This window comes from Cloeon dipterum, chromosome 4 (assembly GCF_949628265.1).
Source record: "Cloeon dipterum chromosome 4, ieCloDipt1.1, whole genome shotgun sequence".
Lineage (NCBI taxonomy): Eukaryota > Metazoa > Arthropoda > Insecta > Ephemeroptera > Baetidae > Cloeon > Cloeon dipterum.
In genome coordinates, this window is record NC_088789.1 from 4,666,188 (window position 1) to 4,682,135 (window position 15,948).

General features: G+C 38.9%; 3 protein-coding genes across 3 annotated transcripts; all 3 read left to right on the forward strand.

Moving 5' to 3' along the window:
- Positions 1 to 739: 739 nt before the first annotated feature.
- Positions 740 to 8,206, forward strand: LOC135942333 (uncharacterized). The gene is made up of 21 exons (XM_065488385.1): positions 740 to 955; positions 1,201 to 1,347; positions 1,411 to 1,570; positions 1,623 to 1,808; positions 1,870 to 2,060; positions 2,116 to 2,296; positions 2,355 to 2,527; positions 2,578 to 2,734; positions 2,784 to 2,922; positions 2,974 to 3,202; positions 4,445 to 4,602; positions 5,573 to 5,858; positions 6,119 to 6,265; positions 6,329 to 6,488; positions 6,541 to 6,726; positions 6,788 to 6,978; positions 7,034 to 7,214; positions 7,273 to 7,445; positions 7,496 to 7,652; positions 7,702 to 7,840; positions 7,892 to 8,206. The coding sequence occupies exons 1-21, from the start codon at positions 758 to 760 to the stop codon at positions 8,121 to 8,123; spliced, it is 3,771 nt and encodes a 1,256-aa protein (XP_065344457.1). The 5' UTR covers positions 740 to 757; the 3' UTR covers positions 8,124 to 8,206.
- A 2,247-nt stretch (positions 8,207 to 10,453) lies between these two features.
- LOC135944341 (esterase E4-like) lies at positions 10,454 to 13,182 on the forward strand. The gene is made up of 10 exons (XM_065491192.1): positions 10,454 to 10,776; positions 11,037 to 11,183; positions 11,247 to 11,406; positions 11,459 to 11,644; positions 11,706 to 11,896; positions 11,952 to 12,132; positions 12,188 to 12,360; positions 12,411 to 12,567; positions 12,617 to 12,755; positions 12,808 to 13,182. The coding sequence occupies exons 1-10, from the start codon at positions 10,546 to 10,548 to the stop codon at positions 13,037 to 13,039; spliced, it is 1,797 nt and encodes a 598-aa protein (XP_065347264.1). The 5' UTR covers positions 10,454 to 10,545; the 3' UTR covers positions 13,040 to 13,182.
- Positions 13,183 to 13,421: 239 nt separating this feature from the next.
- On the forward strand, positions 13,422 to 15,917 carry LOC135944342 (esterase E4-like). The gene is made up of 10 exons (XM_065491193.1): positions 13,422 to 13,661; positions 13,754 to 13,900; positions 13,961 to 14,117; positions 14,170 to 14,355; positions 14,405 to 14,595; positions 14,654 to 14,837; positions 14,914 to 15,086; positions 15,150 to 15,306; positions 15,366 to 15,504; positions 15,562 to 15,917. Exons 1-10 carry the CDS (start codon positions 13,461 to 13,463, stop codon positions 15,800 to 15,802), a joined length of 1,776 nt encoding a protein of 591 aa, XP_065347265.1. The 5' UTR covers positions 13,422 to 13,460; the 3' UTR covers positions 15,803 to 15,917.
- Positions 15,918 to 15,948: the final 31 nt, after the last annotated feature.

Below are 15,948 nucleotides of genomic sequence, written 5' to 3' on the forward strand. Positions count from 1 at the left end.
TTTAAAATATCGTTGGCTTTGGATAAATTTTTATTTCAACAATTAATTCATATTTAATTTACTTGCTTGAAACTAGATGCTATAGATATGCGGCACGACGAAAAACTGACTTTGTAACACATTGATAAATGTATCGTTTTATTCTACCTAATTGCAATCACAGCTATGCAACAATAGAACCAAATATAGGAACACAAGAATTGAGCCTATTTATGGAAAATAATGCTATAACCTTCACAACAGCCAAAGTCACATATATCTTTATCATTATCAAATAAATACAATAATCATTTCAGCAATATAGTATTCTTCAGTATTCTTGAAGATATTATTTAACAGAGACCACTAGAAATAGGTCTCTAATCTAATCTAAAGAGATTGTGCTTTTTGCCAAAAAAAAACAGGAATAAAAACATGGGAAAGTCACATATAGATTTTATAGCTAGAGTAGCAAAATCAACCTGCCTCTATCTCAGACTTTTATATGACTTTCAAGAGAAAATACAAATAACGCTCATAAAGTCATTATGCATCACCATCCTGACAATTTTCAATCACAGGGAATCATTAGCATAAAAAGTTCATTCACAACACATGACTTACGATCCGCTTTTATCAGGGAGCGGATAGCGCTACACCAGCCAATGATATCTTTAAATGTCATATCTTACTTTTTATATACATATTTTTCTCTAGAATATTGCAACACTCGGGCAGCATCTATAAGCAGTATCTTGCGAACTCGGGGACCGACACGATGGGTACCGTGTTTTATCTTGCCACTTTATTCGCTCTCCTGGGCCTGTCTGGGTTAGCTTTCAGCTCAGCCATTCAGGTCGAGGTTGAGCAGGGTGTCCTGCAGGGTGCAGTGCAGACGAGTCACTCAGGAAAACCTTTTTTGGCTTTTCACGCAATTCCGTATGCTGCACCTCCAATTGGACCACTCCGATTCAAGGTGACCTTTCAATCGATTTTCGCTTGGTGCATGATAATATTTCCACTTAATGCAATTGCACTATTTCGAAATTAATGAAACAATGGTTTTTTATTTAAGATAAAAATTATCCTCTCTGCCTCCACTCTTTACCAGGTTTTTCTCGGAAACATTAAGGCCGATCATTTTTTTATTTCACTCATTACACTTGAATGAAAAAAGGCCTGCATTTTTCAATTTCTTATATACCGAAATATATTTTTTAGGATCCCGCGGAGACAAAACGTTGGGAAGGTGTACGCGATGCCACAAAAAAGGGCCCAGTCTGCATCCAGAGAGACGTTTTATTTTCTCATAGTGACGAAATCTTTGGACAGGAAGACTGCCTGTACCTAGACGTATACACACCGAATGTGCGCAACATGCTATAAATGTATCTGTACTCGTGACATTGTTATAACATTGGCTTTGAGTAGGTGTTGCGGAAAGGGGAAAACATAACCGGTTCATTGCCGGTGCTTGTTTACTTCCACGGCGGAGGATGGCTGTGTGGCTCAGCAGGCACCTATGGACCCGACTACCTAATGGACCAGGACATCGTCTTGGTCACGCCGAATTACAGATTGGGGGTGTTTGGTACTTCGCCCGCTCAAGTTTTCCTGACGTCCTGTTCTCATTGGTCACGTAGGCTTTTTAAGCACTGAGGACAAGACGTGCCCCGGAAACTTTGGCATGAAGGATCAGGTGGCCGCTCTGAAATGGGTCCAAAAGAATATTGGTGCTTTTGGGGGTGATGCAGGAATGGTCACGATCGCCGGGCAAAGCGCTGGAGGAGCAAGCGTTCACTATCACATGATCTCTCCATTATCACAGGGTGCGCTACGATTTTACCTGTTGATTTAATGATCAAATTGTATTTCTTATCTTTCGCCTAGGTTTGTTTTCACGCGCCATATCTATGAGTGGTACAGTTTTCTCTCCGTGGGCTTTCGCACCGAATCCTGTATCTAACGCAAGAAAATACGCAATGGTTAATGGATGCTCTATTGATGATTCAGAAGAATTAGTCGATTGCTTGATGAAAAAGGAGGCTTATGATTTGATCGATACACAGGACGTGTTATATGTAGTTAAAGAAGCGATCAAATGCAATTTTGTATTCATTCGTAATGTATCTCTAGGACTGGGGAATGGATCCTATCCTGCCATTCCGTCCTTGCCAAGAGCCTCAACACGACGGGTTAATTTTCCTGCCTGCGGCGCGAGAAAAGCTGGTTGAGCGAATTGAATCATTGAGTCCATTTAACTCGATCCCGTGGATTGTTGGATACACTTCACATGATGGAGCGATTAGAACATCTTGTTAGTTTTAATCTTTTAAAAACTCTATTTGTTAAAGCTTATTCGCAAAACATTACAGCATTTTCGAGCTCTGCTCCAATAATGGAAGAAATTGACGCTAATTTTGCCACCCTTGCACCGTTGATCCTGAATTATACTTCTGACCAGGGAGCATACTTGGCAGGTGTAATTAGACAGATTTATTTTGGTGGAATTAAAATCAACAAAGAGAGCAAGGATATCTTTACTAAGGTAACACTAATCATATTGGGAGCAGCGTTGGTAAAATTAAAGATGTTTAGATGTACACTGAAAGGATGTTTGTGCACCCGATAATTAACTCTCTGAAAATTATGAGGAGCTACAGCACAGTCAGGCCGATATATATTTATCAATTCGGCTACAGGGGTAAACATTCGATGTCGTTAAAATGGGACCCTTTTTCGAATACTGATTATGGTAATTTTATGTAATTTTCTGAATGATTAATACATTTTTTTATCTTCAGGAGTTGCCCACATGGATGAATTACAGTACATTTTCCCTGCTCCGAAATATTTTCCAACAATTCCTAAAAATGAAAACAGTGAGGACGCACGAGTTATGAAATTTATGACCAAACTGATTTCTGATTTCGGGAAAACTGGGTAATTAACAATTTTAAAACTTGATTTTAAATTACCTAATTTGATTTTTAGTTTACCGACACCTTCTAAAGATTCATCAGAAGAGGGGGACTTAAAGTGGCACGCAATAAACAAAATATTCCCGCTTGAGGTCGCAAATCTCGACTCGTCGATGCCAACTGGCTATATAAAGCCAACGGATTATTTTGAGAAGCCGTACAGATTTTGGCAATCGTTGAACCTGCAAGAGGATGGGTGGACCAAACAAGAAGATGTTTTCGTATCCAACCATGACGAATTTTAAAATTGCATACAACACGCTGTAGCTCTAAAAGTTATTTCAATTGCATTTTGTATCAAATACGATAAAATGAGCTTTAAATTATGTTACTGTCATTGTGTCATATTATGCTTACATCTGTTTAGAATTAAAACAAATAGACCTGAAAATTTGCATTATGTATTATTTCTGTTACAGTGAGCCTTTTTATGATTTTTCGCAATCTTGCAATTTAAAAAAAAATTCAGTAATCTTTGAAATTAATAACCTTGCAGATTGCCAAGAAAATTTCGACACTGGTGTACACCACCTGACATCTTGACCTACCGTAATCGACCAGGAGATCAGCTTGCGTTGCATAACAACGCCATTTATTTATAATGTTAATCGTGTTCTCTTCTCGCGACTGATTTCCTACGCTGTTTAGTATATCTTTTGCGCCAGCGTCAATATGACGGCTGTCGCACTTAATTTTCTCTCTTTACTTGCCTTACTCAATGCACCACAGTCGGTTGCAAGTTGTTGTCGAGCAGGGTATTCTTCAGGGCACAGAAACGCGTAGCCACTCAGGAAACCCAATTTTCTTATTTCAAGGCATCCCGTACGCAGTTCCTCGTGTTAAGAAGCTCAACGCTCTCACACTGATGGCTGTCGCACTTTCCATTCTGCCTTCCCAACACTGCTATCTACCGAAGAAATGTGACTTGAGCTGTTTTGAGAATATTGTCACATGGTTTTAGAAGAAGGTAATCTAAGTAAATCACTTAAATAGTAGCATTTGGAATAAATTATTTATCAATTCCATTAATTTAACAGGCCATTTTGAATTTTATTTCTATTCCAAAAACTCAAAAGATGCTCTTTAAATTTTTATCTGCTTCATCGTAAACCATATTTGGACACCGGAATTTTGAAGCAGTTTCCCTATTTTCAGTTAAGTAATAAGTTTGAATTACACTCTGTAGACTAAAATAAAAGATCAAAATTATATAGAAGCAATTAGCTTTTGTAAAAATTAAAAACATAAATTTTAATTGTTTCACAATAATTTCAGTAAAGCAAAAAGACAAAAAAACGGCTTTATTTCTTGTGCAGATAACTGTGGTATTATGGCAAAGCAGATAAAACCCTTAACCTGGTTGAGCAGCTGGAGAGGAATTTCCAAGAGATGAAAGCGCACCAAACAAGAATTAGCTGGTCCACATGTTCGTTGCAATGATGCGCTCCCTGGGCTTGAAGACTAGACTTATCATTTCTCTGCAGCCATTGTCGTTGAAACCAAGCAGCCACGATCTGTTGGCGGTGAATGCAAAACCAGAAGAAAGCAAGAGTAGCAACGAGGTGGACAAGAAAACTGATAAGACGGCCAAGGAGTCAAACAAGAAGAAGGAAAAGAGAACCCGCCAAAGAAGACAACTAAAGTTGCTCCAAAAAGTCAACTGTGCAGCAAAAGAGTGGAAAATCATCTGCAAAACCAATAAGCGAGAGAAAAAGGGGATGGAGAGCAAATACTTATCTTTACTATATGGAAGACAATACTAATAACCTTCACAACAGCCTTTATCTTTATCATCCTCTCATTAAATACAATTACCATTTCAGCAATATAGTATTCTTGAAGTTATTATTTAACTGAGATCACTCGAAATAAATGTCGCAGAGATTATAATTTCTGCCATAAAGATTACAGAAATAAAAATGCCGGCCAAAATTCCTTAGTTGAAATGTTTAATCAAATTATAACTCGATGTCGAATTGCGTATTGTTTTGCTTTATGAAAATCAACTTATAGGGAATGAATGAAAACTTTTTTTAAACAACTCCTTAAGGTGTGTACAACAGACGAAATAAAAAAGACAATATATTATCAACAATTTCACTGCTCGTTTTTTGCATGGAGCACATAACATTACATTTCAACCCTCTTCCCTAAAAATGTAATAAAAGGTACCAAGGTAATATTTAATAGCAGTGATTGCCTCATACTTATTGTCATCATTTTACAACTTTATTGTGCACCATAAAATGATGAGACGCTGATTGTTCGGTTCAGATTTCTAGGTATGCGGAAACTCTTTGAAGCGGGTGGCAATATACACTGAGGCTATAGACGACACGTGGAAACGGGAAAAACGCAGATAGATTTTATAGAGTAGCAGGATCAACATGCCTCTACTAACTCAGGCTTTTACATAACTTTCAAGAGAAGATATAAATAATAAAAATAAAGCTCATAAAGTAGACAATTCAATAATGTTCTTCTCCATCCTGGCAATTTTCAATCACAGGGAAGCATTAGCATATAACATTCATTCACAACATGACGCATGACACTTACGATGCGCTTTTATCAGGGAGACGATGGAGCTACACCAGCCAATGATCTCTTTAATTGCCATTTCTTACTTGTCTCAAGTGTATATTGCACCACCAGTGCAGTATATATATGCAGTCTCTTGCGAACTCGGGGACCGACACGATGTGTACCGGGTTTTATCTTGCATCTTTATTCGCTCTCCTTGGCTTGTCTGAGTTAGCTTGCGGCTCAGCCATACAGGTTGAGGTTGAGCAGGGTGTCTTGCAGGGTGCAGTGCAGACGAGTCACTCAGGAAAACCTTTTTTGGCTTTTCACGCAATTCCGTATGCTGCACCTCCAATTGGACCACTCCGATTCAAGGTGACTTTTCAACCTACTATCAATTCAATTTTCGCTTGCTTGGTGCATGATAATCTTTCCACTTTATGCAATTGCATTATTTCTAAATTAATGAAACAATGGTTTTTTATTTAAGATAAAAATTATCATCTCTGCCTCCACTCTTTACCAGGTTTTTCTCGGAAAAATTAAGACCGATCGTTTTTTTATTTCACTCATTAGATTTGAATGAAAGTAGACCTGCACTTTTTCATTTCTTTTATACCGAAATATTTTTTTAGGATCCCTCGGAGACAAAACGTTGGGAAGGTGTACGCGATGCCACAAAAAAGGGCCCAGTCTGCATCCAGAGAGACGTTTTATTTTCTCATAGTGACGAAATCTTTGGACAGGAAGACTGCCTGTACCTAGACGTATACACACCGAATGTGCGCAACATGCTATAAATGTATCTGTACTCGTGACATTGTTATAACATTGGCTTTGAGTAGGTGTTGCGGAAAGGGGAAAACATAACCGGTTCATTGCCGGTGCTTGTTTACTTCCACGGCGGAGGATGGCTGTGTGGCTCAGCAGGCACCTATGGACCCGACTACCTAATGGACCAGGACATCGTCTTGGTCACGCCGAATTACAGATTGGGGGTGTTTGGTACTTCGCCCGCTCAAGTTTTCCTGACGTCCTGTTCTCATTGGTCACGTAGGCTTTTTAAGCACTGAGGACAAGACGTGCCCCGGAAACTTTGGCATGAAGGATCAGGTGGCCGCTCTGAAATGGGTCCAAAAGAATATTGGTGCTTTTGGGGGTGATGCAGGAATGGTCACGATCGCCGGGCAAAGCGCTGGAGGAGCAAGCGTTCACTATCACATGATCTCTCCATTATCACAGGGTGCGCTACGATTTTACCTGTTGATTTAATGATCAAATTGTATTTCTTATCTTTCGCCTAGGTTTGTTTTCACGCGCCATATCTATGAGTGGTACAGTTTTCTCTCCGTGGGCTTTCGCACCGAATCCTGTATCTAACGCAAGAAAATACGCAATGGTTAATGGATGCTCTATTGATGATTCAGAAGAATTAGTCGATTGCTTGATGAAAAAGGAGGCTTATGATTTGATCGATACACAGGACGTGTTATATGTAGTTAAAGAAGCGATCAAATGCAATTTTGTATTCATTCGTAATGTATCTCTAGGACTGGGGAATGGATCCTATCCTGCCATTCCGTCCTTGCCAAGAGCCTCAACACGACGGGTTAATTTTCCTGCCTGCGGCGCGAGAAAAGCTGGTTGAGCGAATTGAATCATTGAGTCCATTTAACTCGATCCCGTGGATTGTTGGATACACTTCACATGATGGAGCGATTAGAACATCTTGTTAGTTTTAATCTTTTAAAAACTCTATTTGTTAAAGCTTATTCGCAAAACATTACAGCATTTTCGAGCTCTGCTCCAATAATGGAAGAAATTGACGCTAATTTTGCCACCCTTGCACCGTTGATCCTGAATTATACTTCTGACCAGGGAGCATACTTGGCAGGTGTAATTAGACAGATTTATTTTGGTGGAATTAAAATCAACAAAGAGAGCAAGGATATCTTTACTAAGGTAACACTAATCATATTGGGAGCAGCGTTGGTAAAATTAAAGATGTTTAGATGTACACTGAAAGGATGTTTGTGCACCCGATAATTAACTCTCTGAAAATTATGAGGAGCTACAGCACAGTCAGGCCGATATATATTTATCAATTCGGCTACAGGGGTAAACATTCGATGTCGTTAAAATGGGACCCTTTTTCGAATACTGATTATGGTAATTTTATGTAATTTTCTGAATGATTAATACATTTTTTTATCTTCAGGAGTTGCCCACATGGATGAATTACAGTACATTTTCCCTGCTCCGAAATATTTTCCAACAATTCCTAAAAATGAAAACAGTGAGGACGCACGAGTTATGAAATTTATGACCAAACTGATTTCTGATTTCGGGAAAACTGGGTAATTAACAATTTTAAAACTTGATTTTAAATTACCTAATTTGATTTTTAGTTTACCGACACCTTCTAAAGATTCATCAGAAGAGGGGGACTTAAAGTGGCACGCAATAAACAAAATATTCCCGCTTGAGGTCGCAAATCTCGACTCGTCGATGCCAACTGGCTATATAAAGCCAACGGATTATTTTGAGAAGCCGTACAGATTTTGGCAATCGTTGAACCTGCAAGAGGATGGGTGGACCAAACAAGAAGATGTTTTCGTATCCAACCATGACGAATTTTAAAATTGCATACAACACGCTGTAGCTCTAAAAGTTATTTCAATTGCATTTTGTATCAAATACGATAAAATGAGCTTTAAATTATGTTACTGTCATTGTGTCATATTATGCTTACATCTGTTTAGAATTAAAACAAATAGACCTGAAAATTTGCATTATGTATTATTTCTGTTACAGTGAGCCTTTTTATGATTTTTCGCAATCTTGCAATTTAAAAAAAAATTCAGTAATCTTTGAAATTAATAACCTTGCAGATTGCCAAGAAAATTTCGACACTGGTGTACACCACCTGACATCTTGACCTACCGTAATCGACCAGGAGATCAGCTTGCGTTGCATAACAACGCCATTTATTTATAATGTTAATCGTGTTCTCTTCTCGCGACTGATTTCCTACGCTGTTTAGTATATCTTTTGCGCCAGCGTCAATATGACGGCTGTCGCACTTAATTTTCTCTCTTTACTTGCCTTACTCAATGCACCACAGTCGGTTGCAAGTTGTTGTCGAGCAGGGTATTCTTCAGGGCACAGAAACGCGTAGCCACTCAGGAAACCCAATTTTCTTATTTCAAGGCATCCCGTACGCAGTTCCTCGTGTTAAGAAGCTCAACGCTCTCACACTGATGGCTGTCGCACTTTCCATTCTGCCTTCCCAACACTGCTATCTACCGAAGAAATGTGACTTGAGCTGTTTTGAGAATATTGTCACATGGTTTTAGAAGAAGGTAATCTAAGTAAATCACTTAAATAGTAGCATTTGGAATAAATTATTTATCAATTCCATTAATTTAACAGGCCATTTTGAATTTTATTTCTATTCCAAAAACTCAAAAGATGCTCTTTAAATTTTTATCTGCTTCATCGTAAACCATATTTGGACACCGGAATTTTGAAGCAGTTTCCCTATTTTCAGTTAAGTAATAAGTTTGAATTACACTCTGTAGACTAAAATAAAAGATCAAAATTATATAGAAGCAATTAGCTTTTGTAAAAATTAAAAACATAAATTTTAATTGTTTCACAATAATTTCAGTAAAGCAAAAAGACAAAAAAACGGCTTTATTTCTTGTGCAGATAACTGTGGTATTATGGCAAAGCAGATAAAACCCTTAACCTGGTTGAGCAGCTGGAGAGGAATTTCCAAGAGATGAAAGCGCACCAAACAAGAATTAGCTGGTCCACATGTTCGTTGCAATGATGCGCTCCCTGGGCTTGAAGACTAGACTTATCATTTCTCTGCAGCCATTGTCGTTGAAACCAAGCAGCCACGATCTGTTGGCGGTGAATGCAAAACCAGAAGAAAGCAAGAGTAGCAACGAGGTGGACAAGAAAACTGATAAGACGGCCAAGGAGTCAAACAAGAAGAAGGAAAAGAGAACCCGCCAAAGAAGACAACTAAAGTTGCTCCAAAAAGTCAACTGTGCAGCAAAAGAGTGGAAAATCATCTGCAAAACCAATAAGCGAGAGAAAAAGGGGATGGAGAGCAAATACTTATCTTTACTATATGGAAGACAATACTAATAACCTTCACAACAGCCTTTATCTTTATCATCCTCTCATTAAATACAATTACCATTTCAGCAATATAGTATTCTTGAAGTTATTATTTAACTGAGATCACTCGAAATAAATGTCGCAGAGATTATAATTTCTGCCATAAAGATTACAGAAATAAAAATGCCGGCCAAAATTCCTTAGTTGAAATGTTTAATCAAATTATAACTCGATGTCGAATTGCGTATTGTTTTGCTTTATGAAAATCAACTTATAGGGAATGAATGAAAACTTTTTTTAAACAACTCCTTAAGGTGTGTACAACAGACGAAATAAAAAAGACAATATATTATCAACAATTTCACTGCTCGTTTTTTGCATGGAGCACATAACATTACATTTCAACCCTCTTCCCTAAAAATGTAATAAAAGGTACCAAGGTAATATTTAATAGCAGTGATTGCCTCATACTTATTGTCATCATTTTACAACTTTATTGTGCACCATAAAATGATGAGACGCTGATTGTTCGGTTCAGATTTCTAGGTATGCGGAAACTCTTTGAAGCGGGTGGCAATATACACTGAGGCTATAGACGACACGTGGAAACGGGAAAAACGCAGATAGATTTTATAGAGTAGCAGGATCAACATGCCTCTACTAACTCAGGCTTTTACATAACTTTCAAGAGAAGATATAAATAATAAAAATAAAGCTCATAAAGTAGACAATTCAATAATGTTCTTCTCCATCCTGGCAATTTTCAATCACAGGGAAGCATTAGCATATAACATTCATTCACAACATGACGCATGACACTTACGATGCGCTTTTATCAGGGAGACGATGGAGCTACACCAGCCAATGATCTCTTTAATTGCCATTTCTTACTTGTCTCAAGTGTATATTGCACCACCAGTGCAGTATATATATGCAGTCTCTTGCGAACTCGGGGACCGACACGATGTGTACCGGGTTTTATCTTGCATCTTTATTCGCTCTCCTTGGCTTGTCTGAGTTAGCTTGCGGCTCAGCCATACAGGTTGAGGTTGAGCAGGGTGTCTTGCAGGGTGCAGTGCAGACGAGTCACTCAGGAAAACCTTTTTTGGCTTTTCACGCAATTCCGTATGCTGCACCTCCAATTGGACCACTCCGATTCAAGGTGACTTTTCAACCTACTATCAATTCAATTTTCGCTTGCTTGGTGCATGATAATCTTTCCACTTTATGCAATTGCATTATTTCTAAATTAATGAAACAATGGTTTTTTATTTAAGATAAAAATTATCATCTCTGCCTCCACTCTTTACCAGGTTTTTCTCGGAAAAATTAAGACCGATCGTTTTTTTATTTCACTCATTAGATTTGAATGAAAGTAGACCTGCACTTTTTCATTTCTTTTATACCGAAATATTTTTTTAGGATCCCTCGGAGACAAAACGTTGGGAAGGTGTACGCGATGCCACAAAAAAGGGCCCAGTCTGCATCCAGAGAGACGTTTTATTTTCTCATAGTGACGAAATCTTTGGACAGGAAGACTGCCTGTACCTAGACGTATACACACCGAATGTGCGCAACATGCTATAAATGTATCTGTACTCGTGACATTGTTATAACATTGGCTTTGAGTAGGTGTTGCGGAAAGGGGAAAACATAACCGGTTCATTGCCGGTTCTTGTTTACTTCCACGGCGGAGGATGGCTGTGTGGCTCAGCAGGCACCTATGGACCCGACTACCTAATGGACCAGGACATCGTCTTGGTCACGCCGAATTACAGATTGGGGGTGTTTGGTACTTCGCCCGCTCAAGTTTTCCTGACGTCCTGTTCTCATTGGTCACGTAGGCTTTTTAAGCACTGAGGACAAGACGTGCCCTGGAAACTTTGGCATGAAGGATCAGGTGGCCGCTCTGAAATGGGTCCAAACGAATATTGGTGCTTTTGGGGGTGATGCAGGAATGGTCACAATCTCCGGAGAAAGTGCTGGAGGAGCAAGCGTCCACTATCACATGATCTCTCCATTATCACAGGGTGAGCTACGATTTTACTTTTTGAATTGATGGTAAAATTGTGTTTTTTATCATTCACCCAGGCTTGTTCACACGCGCAATTTCTATGAGTGGCACAGTTTTCGCCCCTTGGGCTTTCGCACCGAATCCTGTATCTAACGCAAGAAAATACGCGATGGCTAATGGATGCACATTTGATAATTCAGAAGAATTAGTCGATTGCTTGATGAAGAAGGAGGCTTATGATTTGATCGATACACAGGACGTGTTATATGTAATTCTTAAAAGAATCAAATTTAATTTTGTATTCATTTGTAATGCATATTTAGGAGTGGGTAATAGATCCTATCCTGCCATTTCGTCCTTGTCAAGAGCCTCAACACGACGGATTAATTTTCCTGCCTGCCGCGCGAGAAAAGCTGATTGAGCGAATTGAAACATTGACTCCATTTAACTCGATCCCATGGATTGTTGGATACACTTCACATGATGGAGCGATTCGAACAGCTTGTTAGTTTTAATCTGCTCCTTTTGTTAAAGCTTTTCTTATTCTAAATCATTTCAGCATTTTCTAGCTATGCCTCAATCATGCAAGATATTGACGCTAATTTCGCCACCCTTGGGCCTTTGACCCTGAATTATACTTCTGACCAGGGAGCATACTTGGCAGGGCGAATTAGACAGTTTTACTTTGGCGGAAATAAAATTGACAAAGAGCACAAGGACATCATAACTAAGGTAACACTTTTAATAATGGGAGCAATGTTGATACAATTATAGATATTTAGATGTACACTGAAAGGACGTTTTCGCTCCCGATTATTAACTCTCTGAAAATTATGAGGAGCTACAGCACAGTCAGGCCGATATATTTCTATCAATTTGGCTACAGGGGTAAACATTCGATGTCGTCTAATTGGGACCCTTTCTCGGACACTGATTATGGTTAGTGAATGTAATTTTCTGAATCGATAATATATTTTTATATTTTAAGGAGTCGCCCACATGGATGATATACAGTACATTTTCCCTGCTCCGAAACATTTTCCAACAATTCCTAAAAATGAAAACAGTGAGGACGCTCGAGTTATGAAATTTATGACCAAACTGGTTTCTGATTTCGGGAAAACTGGGTAATTAACAATTTTAAAACTTGAGTTTAAATTACCTAATTTGATTTTTTAGTTTACCGACACCTTCTAAAGACCCAGCAGAAGAGGGTGACTTTAAATGGCACGCAATAAATAAAGTATTCCCGCTCGAGATCGCGAATCTCGACTCGTCGATGCCAACCGGCTATATAAAATCAACGGAGGATATTGAGAAGTCGTACAGATTTTGGCAATCGTTGAATCTGCAAGAGGATGGGTGGACCAAAGAAGAAGATGTTTTCGTTTCCGACCATGACGAATTGTAAAATTCCATGCATCACGCTGCAGCTCAAAAAGATATTTCAACTGTATTTTTAACAGATAGTTTTCGATAATAAGCTTTAAATAATATTACTATCGTTTTATTCTTTTTTCTTTTTAGATAAAAACAAAAAGACCTGAAAATTTGCATCATGCATTATTTCTGTTACAGTGAGCCTTTTTATGATTTTTCGCAATCTTGCACTTAAAACAAACGGTTTCTGTCATCTTTGAAATTTACAACCTTGCAGTTAGCCAAGAAAATTACGACACTTGTGTACACCGCCTGACATCTTGACCTACCGCAATCGACAAGGAGATCAGCTTGCGTTGCATAACAACGTCATAATTTTTAATGTTAATCGTGTTCTCTTCTCGAGACTGATCCCCTACGCTATTCAGTATATCTTTTGCGCCAGCTTCAATATGACGGCTGTCGCATTTATTTTTCTCTCTTTACTTGCCTTGCTCAATACACCGCAGTCGGTGCGCGGCTCCTCCTTGCAAGTTGTTGTCGAGCAGGGCATTCTTCAGGGCACAGAAACGCGTAGCCACTCAGGAAATCCGATTTTCTCATTTCAAGGCATCCCGTACGCAGCTCCTCCGGTTGGACCACTTCGTTTCAAGGTTTTCCCTTTTTCCTCTTGTAAAATTTAAAAATAATGAAAAGTCTGCTTGAGCAAAATGAACAAAGTATTGATATTATTTAAAATCTGAAGGAACCCGTCGAGCCAGCAAAATGGGAAGGGGTGCGCGAAGCCAATAAGGAGAACCCTGTCTGCATCCAACGAGACGTCTTGTTTTCCCACAGCAAAGAAATTTTCGGACAAGAGGACTGCCTTTATTTGAGCGTTTATACGCCAAAAGTGAGTAATGAAAAGCTTTGAATGAGGATACTTGCTTTAGATTCAATGGTTCTTTAATAGCTACCGCGGAAAGGGGAACATGTATCAAGTTTGCCGGTACTAATTTTTTTCCACGGCGGGGGTTGGTTGTGCGGCTCAGCGGGTACCTACGGACCAGACTATTTGCTGGACCAGGACATCATCTTGGTCACGCCTAGTTATAGATTAGGATCATTCGGTGCGCATTACAACGCTGTCATGATTGTATTTTTGCAATTTGTTGAAAATAGGCTTTTTGAGCACGGAGGACAAGGCGTGCCCTGGAAATTTTGGCTTGAAAGACCAGGTGGCCGCTCTAAAATGGGTTCAGAAGAATATTGCTGCTTTTGGAGGAGACGAAGGAATGGTTACAATCGCCGGGGAAAGTGCTGGAGGCGCAAGTGTACATTATCACATGATTTCTCCAATGTCAAAAGGTAAAATTTTTGAATTTTATCATTTAATTCTGGTTTTTACACAAATCAGGCTTGTTCAATCATGCTATCTCGATGAGCGGAACTGTTTACGCACCCTGGGCATTTTCGTACAAGCCTGCAATGCAAGCGAAAAAATTCGGAAAAATCCATGGCTGTCCCATTGAAAATTCTGAAGAATTGGTGGACTGCCTAAGAAAAATTGATGCAACTGAACTTGTTGACAAGACGGATCAGCTTTACGTATTTGTTTTATTAGAGTTGATTCCACGACGTTTTAAAATAAAAATAATTAATGAAGGACTGGGGAGTTGAGCCAATTCTGCCATTCCGTCCTGCAGTGGAGCCTCTTAGTCACGGAGGACAGAATTTCTTGCCAGCCAGTCGTGAGGAGTTGATCAAGGAAACCGAGAGACTGGACCCTGAAAATTCTATCCCCTGGATGGTCGGATTTACGTCCCATGATGGAGGATTCAGAGTAGCTGGTATGTGACGCAGCACGATGTTAATCACAGAATTGAACATGCGTTTGCGTTTTTTAATCTGTTGAATAAATTGCAGCGTATGCACACGATCACGCCATACTGGAAGAAATTGATCGGGAATTTTCCACTCTTGGTCCGCTGACTTTGAACTTTACAACAGAAAATCCAAAAGAAGTTGCTGATAAAATGAGGAAATTTTATTTCGGTGAAAAGAAAATTGACATTCAAAGCATAGAGGAAATGATCAGGGTAACAAATTGAAAAATTCAAAAGTTCTAATACAAATTTAGTCTATTTGCTTTATATTTACAGATGTTTACAGATAGGCAGTTTTTACTCCCAATCATAAATTCGCTTAAAATGATGAGGAGCTACAGCACTGCCAGGCCGATTTATTACTACCGGTTTGGCTACAGAGGAAAACAATCAATGTCGTCCAACTGGGATCCAAACTCGAATATTGACTATGGTGATGAGCCCAAATGAATATATTTCTTGATTAATTAATTATAAACAAACAAATATCAGGGGCCGTCCACATGGATGAGCTGCAGTATATTTTCTCCATTCCTAAATTCTTCCCAGCCATTCCTAAGGATCCGAAAAGTAAGGACAAGCAGATGATGCGATTCATGACTCGAATGGTTACGGACTTTGCAACAACTGGGTATTTAAAATAATCAATTTAATAATTCAAAAACTGATGGTTGCACGTTATTTAAAGTTTACCGATGCCGTCTAAAGACTTCATTGAACTCAGGGGAGAGAAAAACTTCCAGTGGCATGCAATCAGAAAAGTATTTCCGTTGGAGATCGCCAATTTGGATTCGCCGAAGCCAACAGGCTACCTGCAGCAAACGGAGGAAATACAAAAGTCATACAAATTTTGGAGCTCATTGCAACTCCAAGAAGAGGGCTGGACTGATCGAGAAGAAATTATCGACTCTAGTCGCGATGAACTTTAAATTAGCTGAAAAAATGATACATTTTTTGTGAGTAGCTCTTTCAAATCTATGAGAGCGCGAATTGGATTTTTTAAAATTTTAAATTAAATGAATAAATCAAATTGGCAAAAAGTTATGTTCTGAAGCGAGTTTAATTCCAATTTAGC